The sequence below is a fragment of the Myxine glutinosa genome, chromosome 4, assembly GCF_964187855.1.
Source record: "Myxine glutinosa chromosome 4, kmMyxGlut1.1, whole genome shotgun sequence".
Lineage (NCBI taxonomy): Eukaryota > Metazoa > Chordata > Myxini > Myxiniformes > Myxinidae > Myxine > Myxine glutinosa.
The window spans coordinates 177,279,767-177,292,850 of NC_136264.1; the positions used below are offsets into that span (position 1 = coordinate 177,279,767).

The following is a 13,084-nucleotide window of genomic DNA, read 5'->3' on the forward strand; positions in this document are numbered from 1 at the left end:
TTTTTGATTAGGGAGTAGATATGGTAGATATGCATTGTTGAACAAAGCATGTCTGGTTGGAGAGAACAGTTTTAATTGGTATGAGGCCTTAAAAAATGCTGAGTTTTCGGTAACATGACCTTCAGAAAAAAATCCTGCAGACCCAAATTTTTATTTTGATTTGCACACCAGTGATTACTCTGTGCCATTGTTGACCGCTGTGGTCTCAACAGAGAAAATTAGCTGTGGTTTATTTCATTTAAGGCCAGTTTTTTTTCAGTTAAAATCCGTTAAGGCCTTCGCATTAACCTCACCTAAATTCTGCCTCCTCCCAATCTTCCAGTTTTCCCTCCTTGGAGTTTCCTTCTGTATCCATTTTGTCCACCCCATGCATGTGTGTTTTGCGTCCTGTTTTTGTGTTACATCCTGAAATGTTCACTTTTCCACGAGCCTCGACTATGGATACAAAAAAATAGGACCGCGGGTTCTCAAGCTCACCTGGATCAGGAGCAACAGCCACTCAAACCCCCCATATACAAGCTCAGACCCTGATATTTTTTAATGCCATGAACAAACTTTGGTACATCATTGGCGATGAAGGTTGTGATCAAGTTTCATTGAAATTGTGTGTGTAGTTTCGGAGAAGACAGCATATACCTTTTTTTTTTTGGGGGGGGGGGGGGGGGGGAGGGTCAAAAACACCCCCGTAGTTATCTGAATGAATGAAGACTTGAAGACTTTGATGCGGTCAATACACCTTCGTTAGGCATCAGATTTGAAGCTTGTGGTCAAGTTTCATTAAAATAGTGTGTGTATTTCCAGAGAAGAGAGCACATACTTGTTTTTTTTGGGGTGGGGGGGAGGGGTCAAACACCCCACTCACACAAAAGCCTCCGTAATGAGTGCAGACTTTGATGTGGTCAATAAACCTTTGTTAGGCATCAGATATGAAACTTCCGGCCAAGTTCCATCAATATTGTGTATGTGTAGTTTCCGAGAAGAGAGCAAATATCTATTTTGGGGGGTCAATGCCCCTCCCCCTCCACCTCCCCGTAGATCCCTTTAATGAGCGTAGCTTTTGATGCGGTCAATAACCTTCGTTAGGCATCACATATGAAGCTTCTGGCCAAGTTCCATCAAAATTGTGTGTGTGCAGTTTCGGAGAGGAGAGCAAATACTTATTTTGGGGGTCAACCACCCCATCTCCCCGTAGATCCCTATAATGAGCGTAGCTTTTGATGCAGTCAATAAACCTTCGTTAGGCATCAGATATGCAGCTTGTGGCCAAGTTTCATCAAAACTTTGTGTCGGAGAAGGGAGCATATACCTATTTTAGGGGGTCGATGCCCCCCCCCCCTCACCCCCTCCTCATAGATCCCTTAATTGGTGCAGATTTTGATGCGGTCAATAAACCTTTGTTAGGCATCACATATGAAGCTTAGGGCCAGGTTTCATCAAAATCGTGTGTGTAGTTTCGGAGAAGAGAGCAAATAAAATAGCTATTTTGTATGGTAAACCACTCCCCACCCCATAGATCCCCTTAAATGTATGCACATTTTGATGTGGTCAATACACCTTCGTTCGGCATCAGATATGAAGCTTATGGCCAAGTTTCATCAAAATCGTGTTTTTGGTTCAAGCGATAATGACTGAAGGTTTTACGGACTCACTCACTCGCTCACTCGCTCACTCACTCACTCACTCACTCAGTGACTGACTGACTACCCACGGACACTGCTCAATCGTATAAGCTCACCGGACTAAAGTCCAGGTGAGCTAAAAAGAAGTATTCACTTATGATTTAATCAGTCTGTTTTGCTGGTTGTTTGATTTTTTGGATGTTTTGTGCTCATAAGTTATGAAACCCTTTCTGCATCGGATAATTTGAATGGAGGAAGAAGGGCTCTTAGGAAAAAGGGAGACTGGGGTGTGAGTTATGGAATGTGGGTTGAGTGAGAGCCAATACCTGCTTTTGCACATGAATTGTATTGAATAAAAATGAAAGTCAAAATAACATTTGTTGCTGTGTTCTGCAGTGATTTGGTCTACACGACACAGAGCTTGGATAATGCGAAACTGGAAGTTGCCAAGTCCCTAAAAGAGTCAAGGAATGTCGATGCAGCTCTTGAGCCATTCCAAACGGACAATCGACGCCTTGTGCGTGAAAACAATGAGCTTCACTTAAGATTGCTTCAGGATCGTGAGCGAATGGAACAGCAAGCAAAAGGTGAGCTCTGAGATTGGGTTTATAAGCCCATGCTCATAAAAAAAATTGAGAGGACCTATCTCTTCTCCATTGCCGACAGGTCGCTGGTCTCTCTGTCTTCTTCCGCTTCATTTCTGTTCTTTCATCCTCTGCCCTCTTCGTGCTCTGCCCCGCCCCCTCCCCCCACCCCCTCAAGTATCTGCCTGCAGGATGCATGACATGAAGTCCACAAGCATCCCCTCCTAGTGAAACTGCCTAACTCCAGAACCACTGCTCACCTCCACTCATTTATTCCTCTTTTCCCCTCTGCTGGAACGCCTTCCATACCCCATTCGATCCAAATCTTCACTCCAGGTCTTCAAGACAGCTGTTCACCACCATCTCAGATCATCCCCATTTTCTACACCCGTGAAACCACCTCTACATACTCTCAAAATTTTGCTTCTGTATTTATCTTGTCCACCCCTTGTGTTTTCCCCTACCCCTCATCGTTACCTGCATCCCTTGTTTGTCCGTCTCCGTCTACCGTTTCCCTGCACCCTGCTATTGGCGTTTCCCCTGTCTCCTGCTGTTCGTTGTTTATGTTGTGTCCTGATCTGTTATGTGTCCTAGCTCTTCCATGAACCTCGACTATGTAAATAAACTTGGAAATAAATAAATAAAAGGTAAATATACTTTCTTTTTTTTCTTTTCTTTTTTCCCCCTTTTTAAGGCCATTTTCCCTGCGAGAGTGGGGGTTAGCCTTGCGGGCCCCATGACAATCATGGTTCCCTGTTTGAGGCAATGTTTTTTTTATAGCCGGATGCCCTTCCTGATGCCAACCGTTAGTTGCCTCTTACGACACTTACGACGCAGGGATACAGTGTACCTATTCTAAACCGGGGCGCACACCGGCTACTAGAAACTAGAAACTAAAAACTAGAAACTAAAAAAAAGCACTACTAGAAACCTTCCTAATGTAGATTATTTGATTTTGTCAACTATTGATGCATACCTGGTGTCTGAGCTGGATTACTTGTACACTGAGCAGCCGAACTAAGTGGACTTATTGGTTATATCGTTTCTCTTTTCAGTTTATACGTGAAATAAACAACTTGACGAATAATATAGCCCCGAGTGGGATGGCGGTCATCTCGTGAGATTGTAGTTCAGACCACTGCAGATTTGTGGAGCCCCTGGCACCCGTCCCCTCCCCCCACCCATCCCCCCCAATCCCTGAGGAACGGGTGTTACTGTTACTAAAGGAGACGCGTCCGCCTGTGAATGTGTCCTGTCAAAGTATGACGGAGTCCTTATCTATAATCTATCCAAAAAAACTCAACATTATGAAAATTGGTCAAGTTGTAATCAAAAAGTTGTTTGTTGTTAATTCGGTCACAATCTGAAAAAATAGGTCAAGGATACTAATCAAATATCAGGTGCACAACCTCAGTGCAGGTACACCATTATGATTCAAGAACATCTTGGAAGGCCAAGTGGTCTTTGAGATTCCACATTGGCAAAATTGAACGATGACAAAAAACACTTATTTCAGACCGCCTTTGAACTTCACCTTTAACCCGGTGGGGTATGATGTAAATTAAGTGTAAATGCACCTTCGTCGAGACAAACCTTGGTCGAGTTTTGGATAAAAATGTTAAAATGTCTCTAATTGGGTCATGATCTTAAAGATTAGGTCAAGGAAAAAAAAAAAGAAGTGATTCCCGCATTTCATTCGAAAAGTCCCAGCCAGAGCTGGGATACAGCTCGGAATTTGGGAGTGTTGGGAGTGCAGAAAGGAGAAAAAAAATCACATCCATGTCTGAATGAAGTGGTTCAGTTTGGCATTTTTAATATGAAATAGGCAAAGCCGAGAAATGACTGAAACCCATTAGAATTACCCCTTGGAACTCCTCAACATTACCCTTTAGAATAACCCCTCGGAACTCCTCAGAATTACCCTTTAGAATTACCCTTTGGAACTCCTCAGAATTACCCTTTAGAATCACCCCTCGGAACTCTTTAGAATTACCCCATGGAACTCCTTAGAATTACCCTTTAGAACTACCGCTTGAAACCCCTCAAAATTACCCTTTAGAATTACCCCTTTGAACTCCTCAGAATTACCCTTTAAAATTATCCCTTGGAACTCCTCAGAATTACCCGTTAGAATCACCCCTTGGAACTCGTTAAAATTACCCTTTAAAATTATCCCTTGGAACTCCTTAGAATTACCCATTAGAATTACCCATTAGAATTAACCATTTAGAATTAACCATTAGAATTAACTATCAGAAATACCGAACCGAAATACCCATCAGAAATACCCATTAGAATTACCCGTCAGAATTACCCGTCAGAATTACCCGTCAGAATTACCCGTCAGAATTACCCGTCAGAATTGCCCGTCAGAATTACCCGTCAGAATTACCCGTCAGAATTACCCGTCAGAATTACCCGTCAGAATTACCCGTCAGAATTACCCGTCAGAATTACCCGTCAGAATTACCCGTCAGAATTACCCGTCAGAATTACCCGTCAGAATTACCCGTCAGAATTACCCGTCAGAATTACCCGTCAGAATTACCCGTCAGAATTACCCGTCAGAATTACCCGTCAGAATTACCCGTCAGAATTACCCGTCATAATTACCCATGAGAATTACCCGTTATAATTATTCATTAGAAATACCTATCAGAATTACCCTTTAGAATTACCCATCAGAATTACCCATCAGAATTACCCATCAGAATTACCCATCAGAATTACCCATCAGAATTACCCATCAGAATTTCCTATCAGAATTACCCTTTAGAATTACCCATTCAAATTAACCATCAGAATTACCCGTTTGAATTAACCATCAGAATTACCTATCAGAATTATCGATCAGAATTACCGAGAAGAATTATCCATGAGAATTAGCCATTACAAATACCCACTATAATTACCCTTTAGAATTACCCTTTAAAATTACCCATTAGAATTACCCACGAGAATTATCCATTAGAATTAACTTTTAGAATTACCCATCCGAATTACCCATCAGAATTACCCATCAGAATTACCCATCAGAATTACCCATAAGAATTACCTATCAGAATTACCCTTCAGACTTACCCTTCAGAATTACCCATCAGAATTACCCATCAGAATTACCCATCAGAATTACCCATCAGAATTACCCATCAGAATTACCCATCAGAATTACCCATCAGAATTACCCATCAGAATTACCCATCAGAATTACCCAACTGAATTACCTATCAGAATTACCTATCAGAATTACCTATCAGAATTATCCATCAGAATTACCCATCAGAATTACCCATCAGAATTACCCATCAGAATTACCCATCAGAATTACCCATCAGAATTACCCATCAGAATTACCCATCAGAATTACCCATCAGAATTATCCATTAGAATTACCCCATCAGAATTACCCCCATCAGAATTACCCATCAGAATTGCCCATCAGCACTACCCATCAGAATTACCGATTAGAATTAACCATCGACACCTCGCTGTCTGATAACATGGACCAACTTCTATCTACTCATCCCAACTCTCTCTTCCTCATATGTGGTGATTTCAACTGTCATGATGCCAGCTGGCTGGGTGTGGGTTCCCTCTCTCACCAGCCATGGCTCCTCAGCAAAGGACTTCTGCGACCAACTGGGACTTTTTTTTTTTTTTTTTTTTTTTTTTTTTTTTGTATACAAGGTCGAGGCTCGTGAAAGAGCGAACATTAATCACACAGAAAGACAAACCGACACATAAAACATATAACATAGGGAGCGGTAGACAATATGGGGAGAGAGGGGGAAGGACACAAACACAACATTTGAGAGCAGGGACCGAGAGACATGGAGACATCGAGAGATCTGAGAGAGGGCGAGGGCTTTGGGGGGGGGGGGGGCGTGGGAAGGGGGCGGAGGGAGAGGTATAAAACATATGGACACTGCCAGGACTTCCAGGAAAGAAGTTGGAATTTCAAACAAGGTGGATCTGGGGTGAATTAGCGGGGGTAGAAAAGATCAAGGTTTTGGATGGGGGAAGATAAGAGATGGTGGTGAACAGCTGTTTTAAAGACCTGGAGGGAGGAGTGGGATTGAAGGGAGTGAGGGAGTTTGTTCCAGAGGTGGGAGAAAAGAGGAATGAAAGAGTGAAGGTGAGCAGAGAGCCGAGATTTCGGCAGTTTAACCATCAGAGGGTTGCTGGCAGATCTTGTGCGACCTGTAGGAATATTTGGGGGACAGAGCACAGAGAGAGCTGGGGGTGCAAGGCCGGAGAGGAGTCGGTAGAAGACAGAAAGACCACCTACCTGCCTGCGGTGAGTGAGTGAAAGGCCCTCAGAGATAGCTTCATCGCGGGAGATTCCAATAATTCTGAAAGCTTTGGTTTCAACAGCGTGAAGCCGAGCTAGGTGTGAGGCAGGAGCACCGGCCCATAGGGGAGAACAGTATTCCATTGAGCTGCGGATGAAAGCCTTGTATGTGGTGAGGAGCTCAGGTGTGCCGAGGAAGGACTTCGCACGACGGAGGATGCCCAGTCGGCGACTGGCTTTGGAGGCCAGCTTGGAAATGTGGTTTTCCCAAGAAAGATCATGGCAGATAGTGAGACCCAAAATCTTGAGCGACAGAACTTCTTGGAGAGGATTGTTGAGAAAGTAGATGGGAGGGTTGTCCAGTCGATCTTTTCGGAGAGACATAGTAAGAGTGTGAGATTTGTCAGGATTGAAAGACATGTTCCACTTGTTTGACCAGTCTGTGATTTTGTCCAGGTCTTCAGAGAGTGAGGAGGCAGCAGACTGCCGATCTGAGGGAAGAGGAATGGAGCGGCAGAGAGTGGAGTCATCAGCAAAGAGATAGAGAGGATTTTCGAGAGAGTCAGAGAGATCATTGATGAAGACCAGAAAAAGCACGGGGCCCAGAACACTGCCTTGGGGAACTCCAGCCTGAACAGGAAGAGGAGATGAGAGAAACCCATTCAGGGCCACACGTTGACGACGACTAGAGAGGAAGTCCGCCAGCCATGCGTGGAGATTTCCATGGATACCAAAGGAGGAGAGTTTGGTGAGCAGAGCGGGGTGCCAGACCGTGTCGAAGGCACGTGATATGTCGAGGGAGACAGCTCTAATTTCCTGTTTGGCATTGAGGACCTCCATCCATTGTTGAGACAGCAGAAGCAGCATGTCCAGAGTAGAGTGACCTGGTCTGAAACCAAATTGATGATCAGAGATCAAGCCATTGGAGAAGAGGAAAGATTTCATATCCGAAGCAATGATGGATTCCATGACTTTGCTGATAATTGGGAGAAGGCTGATTGGTCTGTAGTTGCTAGGATCTGTTTTTGCACCTTTTTTGTGCAAAGCGGTGATGTTGGCTGATTTCCAAGCAGATGGCAGTTGACCTTGAGCAAAAGAGAGGGTGAAGAAAACAGAGAGAGGGTGAGATAGAGCAGCAGAGCAGGATTTTAGGACCCGTGGGCTGATGCCGTCGGGTCCAGTTGCAGAATCAGAGTCGAGGGTTGACAGAAACTTTTCCACCTTGTCAGGAGGAAAGGACACGGAGTCCAGGAGCAGCAGGGTACGACTGGGTATGGTGGGTACAGAGAGGGATGGGTTTGGGACACAAGATTTAGAGGCAAACACAGAGTTGAGGCATTCAGCTTTTTCACGTGCGGAGTCAGCTGTGTAGCCGTTTGAGGTAAGGGAGGGGATGGAGGGGGAACAAACACCAGAAACGGATTTGACCAGACGCCACCAGGATTTGGAAGAGGGAGACAGATAAGAGAGTTCGGTCTTGAGAACGGAGAGATATTGTTTCCTGTGTTACAGACGTGGCTTAGATGTTATTTTACCGAGCGGTTTTGGGATGACCACGTCTGCACAAGTTACCGATTATACTCGAAGTTGACTAGTCGCGCTATGCTAGGTCAATGGAGGAACAGACACACGGCTGGGTTTCAAATGACACGACTCCAAGGGTTGAGTTCTCAAGACCTCCGGAGGAGATTATATTCGTTACGGAAGGTCAGATTACAGGGACGAGAGGGACAGCAAAGGAAGATAGGCACTTCGACACAACCTTATATTAACCCCAACAGACGACAGGTAAACGGGACAAGGCTGACTCACACGCGGGTTGATGGCAGGAAAGCGGTTGTCGATGGCTCCAGGTGCACCTGGGCTCAGGGCAGGATCGACCCGGTCCGGTCCAGAGATGCGGAAGGTTGCACAGCGCTCGAGGTGGCGTCTTTTCGTCTCAAGCTGGGGGCGCATCTCACGTCACATCCGGCGCGGGGCCGCGTATATCCGGCGGGGAGTGACACGCCCTCGGCTCGTTAGCTCCGCCTCGTGGAATCGGCACGTTGCTTCTCATTGGGTGCGTGCGGGGGGGTTACCGGCTCCGCCCTTGACGAGGAGCTGACAAGGAGCCCCTTTGTGGTAACCCCGTGGAGCGCATGGTCTGGAGCGCGTTGTCTGGAGCGCATTGTCGATGGCGGCTAACCGAGCCGGTGGGAGGACGCACACTCCCCCCCGCGCAGCGCCGTGCCCCTCTGTTGTTGTAGACGGGGAAGAAGATGGGAGGAGGTATGGGAAAGGTCCTAAACTCACTACTGGTGCCATATAATCACATTCTGGTGCAACGAAGAGTCATAATTAATGGAAACGAGGCCTTAACTGACATAGACTAAGAATAACTAGCAAGATGTCCGAAAGTGGTCTACGTGTGGTGCGGTGGACCTGGGCACGACATTTAATGGGGGAAAAAGGGGAAGGTCGGCTCTACTGATTGTTGTTTACAGACAATGGGACTAGGGAATGGGGGATTGGGGATAGTTGGGGAGTATTGGGGAAAATAGGGGAATATTTACAAGCGGATATGGAGGCCAAATTCCATATTCGCAACATTGCACCCTTCTCTACCCTCGGGGCGTCCCGACCCGATAAATTTTTACCTACTTTAGTGTGGCACGCAATGTAGTTCCCTCTACTATTAACTCTACCCTGAGTGCGACAGTTTTACAGATATTCACGAATGAGTAAATATGTCCCCCTGCGACGTTGCACCCTTCTCCTCACAGAAACACACCCACAGGATAACCGAATCCGGAAAGAATTCTCAAACTAAACATACAGCCGGTAGGGAGCATTATTTACACAAGACTACGCTGATATTTACACTACGATCCAGGACCTGTTTTTGGAGGAACACATGCAGATGTTATGCATAGAGAGAGCACGCTTGCCAGCATCGATACACCAACCCACGAGTGCTCTGTGGCCGACGGCCTTTAATAACGTGCAGAGCACCCCTTCCAAGCATCAAGCACCACCCCATCACACAGTGAGCACCATCCGGTGCACCAATAAAGTGTTTATAAATCATTGTGTGGTGTCGCAGCCGGCCGATGTTCTGCCGCTGGTCTTGCCTTCGTGTGGTGCACTTGGCCTTCTTACTTCTTTTCAAAAATAAAGAAAGGCGCCAACCGCGTCCATTTCTGTATTTTGGCCTTCAGTGGTGTCAACTATAAGTGGTTCACCTGTTTGGCATAGGTGCCACGTTGACCCATAGGTCCTTCCACGGGTGGTGCTTGGCCGCAAAAGAACTGCGGTCCATTGTGGGTGGCCACAAACATTGCGGTCCGTATGGTGTATCGATCCAAGCAGCAAGCAGCGAAAGTGCAGGCCCACAACTGCGTAGCCAGCACCGCTCTCTCCTCTCTCTCTACCCCAAAGCCAGATCCTCGGAGGTGGGAGACAAAAGAAGAAGACAAGTGAGTAAGGTGGTAAGGGCGCAAAAGTGCACGCAATACAAGATGATGCACACTGGGGGCACATGGGAACCAGGTGAGACAGGTACGTTCCTATCGTACGCCCCCCCCCCCCCCACCAGGTAACCTACATGGCCCCTCCCTTACCCCTTACTGCATCCACAAAACACAACACTACCCATAAACATCTACTTTACAAATCCACAAACGTCCCTACTGTCTTCCCCGTTCCTCCCATAAACCAAATTCGTCTTCTCTCCCTCCTAACCAATCAAATTTGCTATTTTCAACTCTCATCAAAATTTGCCATCTCCAACTCAACATCAAAATTTTGCCATTACCAATTCATCATCAGTCCCTCCTAGGGAGGGAGAGATGGAATCACCCCAATGTCTCATCCACGTCGTGATGCGTCTCACAAATCCACACAGCAATTCTCATTTCTGTAACAAAACAAAGAAAACACAGGTGTGGAGTCATCATCATCACCACAGGTAAGTGGCTGCGTATGGTGCGACAGGTTCATCAATCCTAACTATTTCCTAAATGACTTTAACAACTTTACACTACCCGGGGTCTTTCTCCGGCCAAACCATTGGCCCTCTTACACTATGGGTTCTAAAAACCAATTCCCATTGGCCAAACTGTGGTGCTCTTCAATTTGGGGTCTCACTCCCCCGATTCATCTCCCGGTGCCCTCGTACAATTTCTGGGCTGCGACGTGTACCTCTCCCAGTGGGTCTACCCACCTGCACACCTCCACCACTGCAGTTGCCTCCGAGCTTACCTGCTCCTTACCCTAACCTAACTACCAGGGGAAGGCCCTCTGGCACTCTCCCCACTCGGTGCCCTCTCTGGCACTGGGCTACCCGGGTCCATCCTCCGGATCCTCGGGCCCCATCCACAACTCTCCCGGCTCCCAGAGCCCACCTGCGGCCTCACCTGGCCGACATCCTCACAGTGGTGGAGTGCCCAACCAACTACACACACTAACAGGCTACACGCCCAGCCATTTCCACAACACTAATGCACCCATCCACAACACCATTCTGCAACCGCACCACAAATGCCAATATCCAACCACAATTTACCTGTACCCTCTACCTAACACTTACACTACCCGCCCCGGGTACTCGTGAAGGGGGTCCACTCTTCCCCCATTCACACCTTCGCACCATGCACACCACTCCGTACCACTTACTCCAACTCTCTCCACACACCTGTACTTGCACACCTGTGCTCTCACACCTGGTGCCACCTGCACCCTTCTCTCCCCAAGCGCATTCGCGCTGATCCACAACACTCACTACTCACACACTGCTCCACACACCTGTCCAGTTGCACACCTGTGCAATCACACCTGTTCCATCCTCACACACACACGGCATCATCTCATCTAACTACTCCCTTCTGAAACTTGCGCTTCCCAGTCGTCCCTTTAAACTATTGCGCTCCCACGTCATTATCATCCATACTAATCTACCTGCTTCCCCACTACAGGTATCAGTCACTAACTAAACTTATCGTCACCTAATGTCATCTTCGCTAGATCCCTACACACAATATCCTAACCCACCCGGGCTAGTTTTCACTGCCATACACCCCATAAGCTATTGCTCCTTTGCCCCCACATGGGAAGGATGGTGGATTTGCCATCCCACCACATCGGGGGTCTCTCACTACCAATTTTGCACATCAAATTCCAACAAATCGAAAATTTGCCAATCACTACCCATCATCTGCCAATCACTACTGCCAATCCTTTGCCAATCATCAAATTTTGTTTTTTTTTCTTCTAATTTTGGGTCCAAAACACTAACCTCATCACCCAGTCGACTCACTAATACCTCTCGGTGCGCCAATTCCTGTCCAAAGCCCGGCTTCGTAAAGCCAAGCAATGGATGCTGGTTGTTTTGTGCCGGCGGCTGGATGCGTCCGGCATTCGGGGCAGGGACGGGGGCTTACCCGGGCCGAGATCCCACGCACCACCTCGGCGTGGAGCCATCCAATGTCCCGATCTCGACCTGCCGGCGCGTCTCAACAAAACGTGGTCGCCATGACGACCCTTCCTATCCAGCTGCCCGCTCCACCTAGTGGAGCACGGACGCGGCCGTTCAAAGCGAGGCCCGGCACGCACCGAGGGCCCGCTTCGGCTAAAAGTCGACCTAACCTCTAACCTGGTTACCGTCGATGCTTCACCTGGATTCTTACACCCCGCAGCCCGTTCCTTGCTCACACATCCAGCCGTCTCCATGCTCCTCGTACCTTTCCTTACACACCTCGGTACTCTCATTCCACTCACAGCCTTGGTCACACACCTGACCACCGAACATTTTGGCACACATTCGTTGCTCGCACACCTCACCAATACACCGCTTCGCGCCCCCTCCTCGGTCACCTCCTCTGTGACAATCACAGGTGTGCCCTCATTCGCACACCCAACCATGTGCCTCACCACCAACTCCAGCGTGCATTCCCACTCACGCTCTACCATTCCAGGTGTGCATCCTTCCATCCCAGGTGTACATCCTCGCTCACCTGTCACAACCAACTCACTCTCCTTGTCACTCTCAATACTTTCACCACCACTCTTGACAACGCACTCACCCTTACTCTTGACAGCGCACTCTTTCCTCGTGCACCTGTCCGTCACACACCTTTCTCGCGCACACTCTCCCGTTACACCCTCTGTAACACTCACCACAGGTGGACACTCTTCCTTACTTCTGACAGCGCACTCTTTCCTCATGCACCTGTCCGTCACACACCTTTCTCGCGCACACTCTCCCGTCACACCCTCTGTAACACTCACCACACCACGCTTCCATGTGCTCCCTCGCACACGCGCTACGACCGACTCACTCTCGCCAGCACCCTCACTCCTTGGCACGCACTTTTTCCTCACACACCCCAGAGTCGGACTTTCTCGCACACCTCCTCTTTCGCACACCAGACCTGTCGCACACTTCACCAACGGCCTCTCACGAACACCCGGGTCTATCTCGACCCCCAAGCTTCTTAAATCCCCTGGCGCATCATACGCACGACCATATTGGTCACCACTTACACCGGGTCCTCTTCCTCTTCGCTTCTCCTCCATCACCTGCGAATCCCTCATCCGGTTAATGAGCACATCAT

General features: G+C 47.7%; 1 protein-coding gene across 4 annotated transcripts in view; it reads left to right on the plus strand.

Annotated features, from left to right (window-relative positions):
* TSGA10 (testis specific 10) overlaps window positions 1-13,084 on the plus strand; it is a 272,162-nt gene that overhangs the window by 7,518 nt on the left and 251,560 nt on the right. For all 4 annotated transcript variants that reach the window (XM_078776738.1, XM_078776741.1, XM_078776742.1 and 1 more), the window contains exon 3: window positions 2,016-2,206. In XM_078776738.1, coding sequence (XP_078632864.1) covers window positions 2,016-2,206 — 191 coding nt within the window. The remainder of the gene's footprint in view (window positions 1-2,015; window positions 2,207-13,084) is intronic.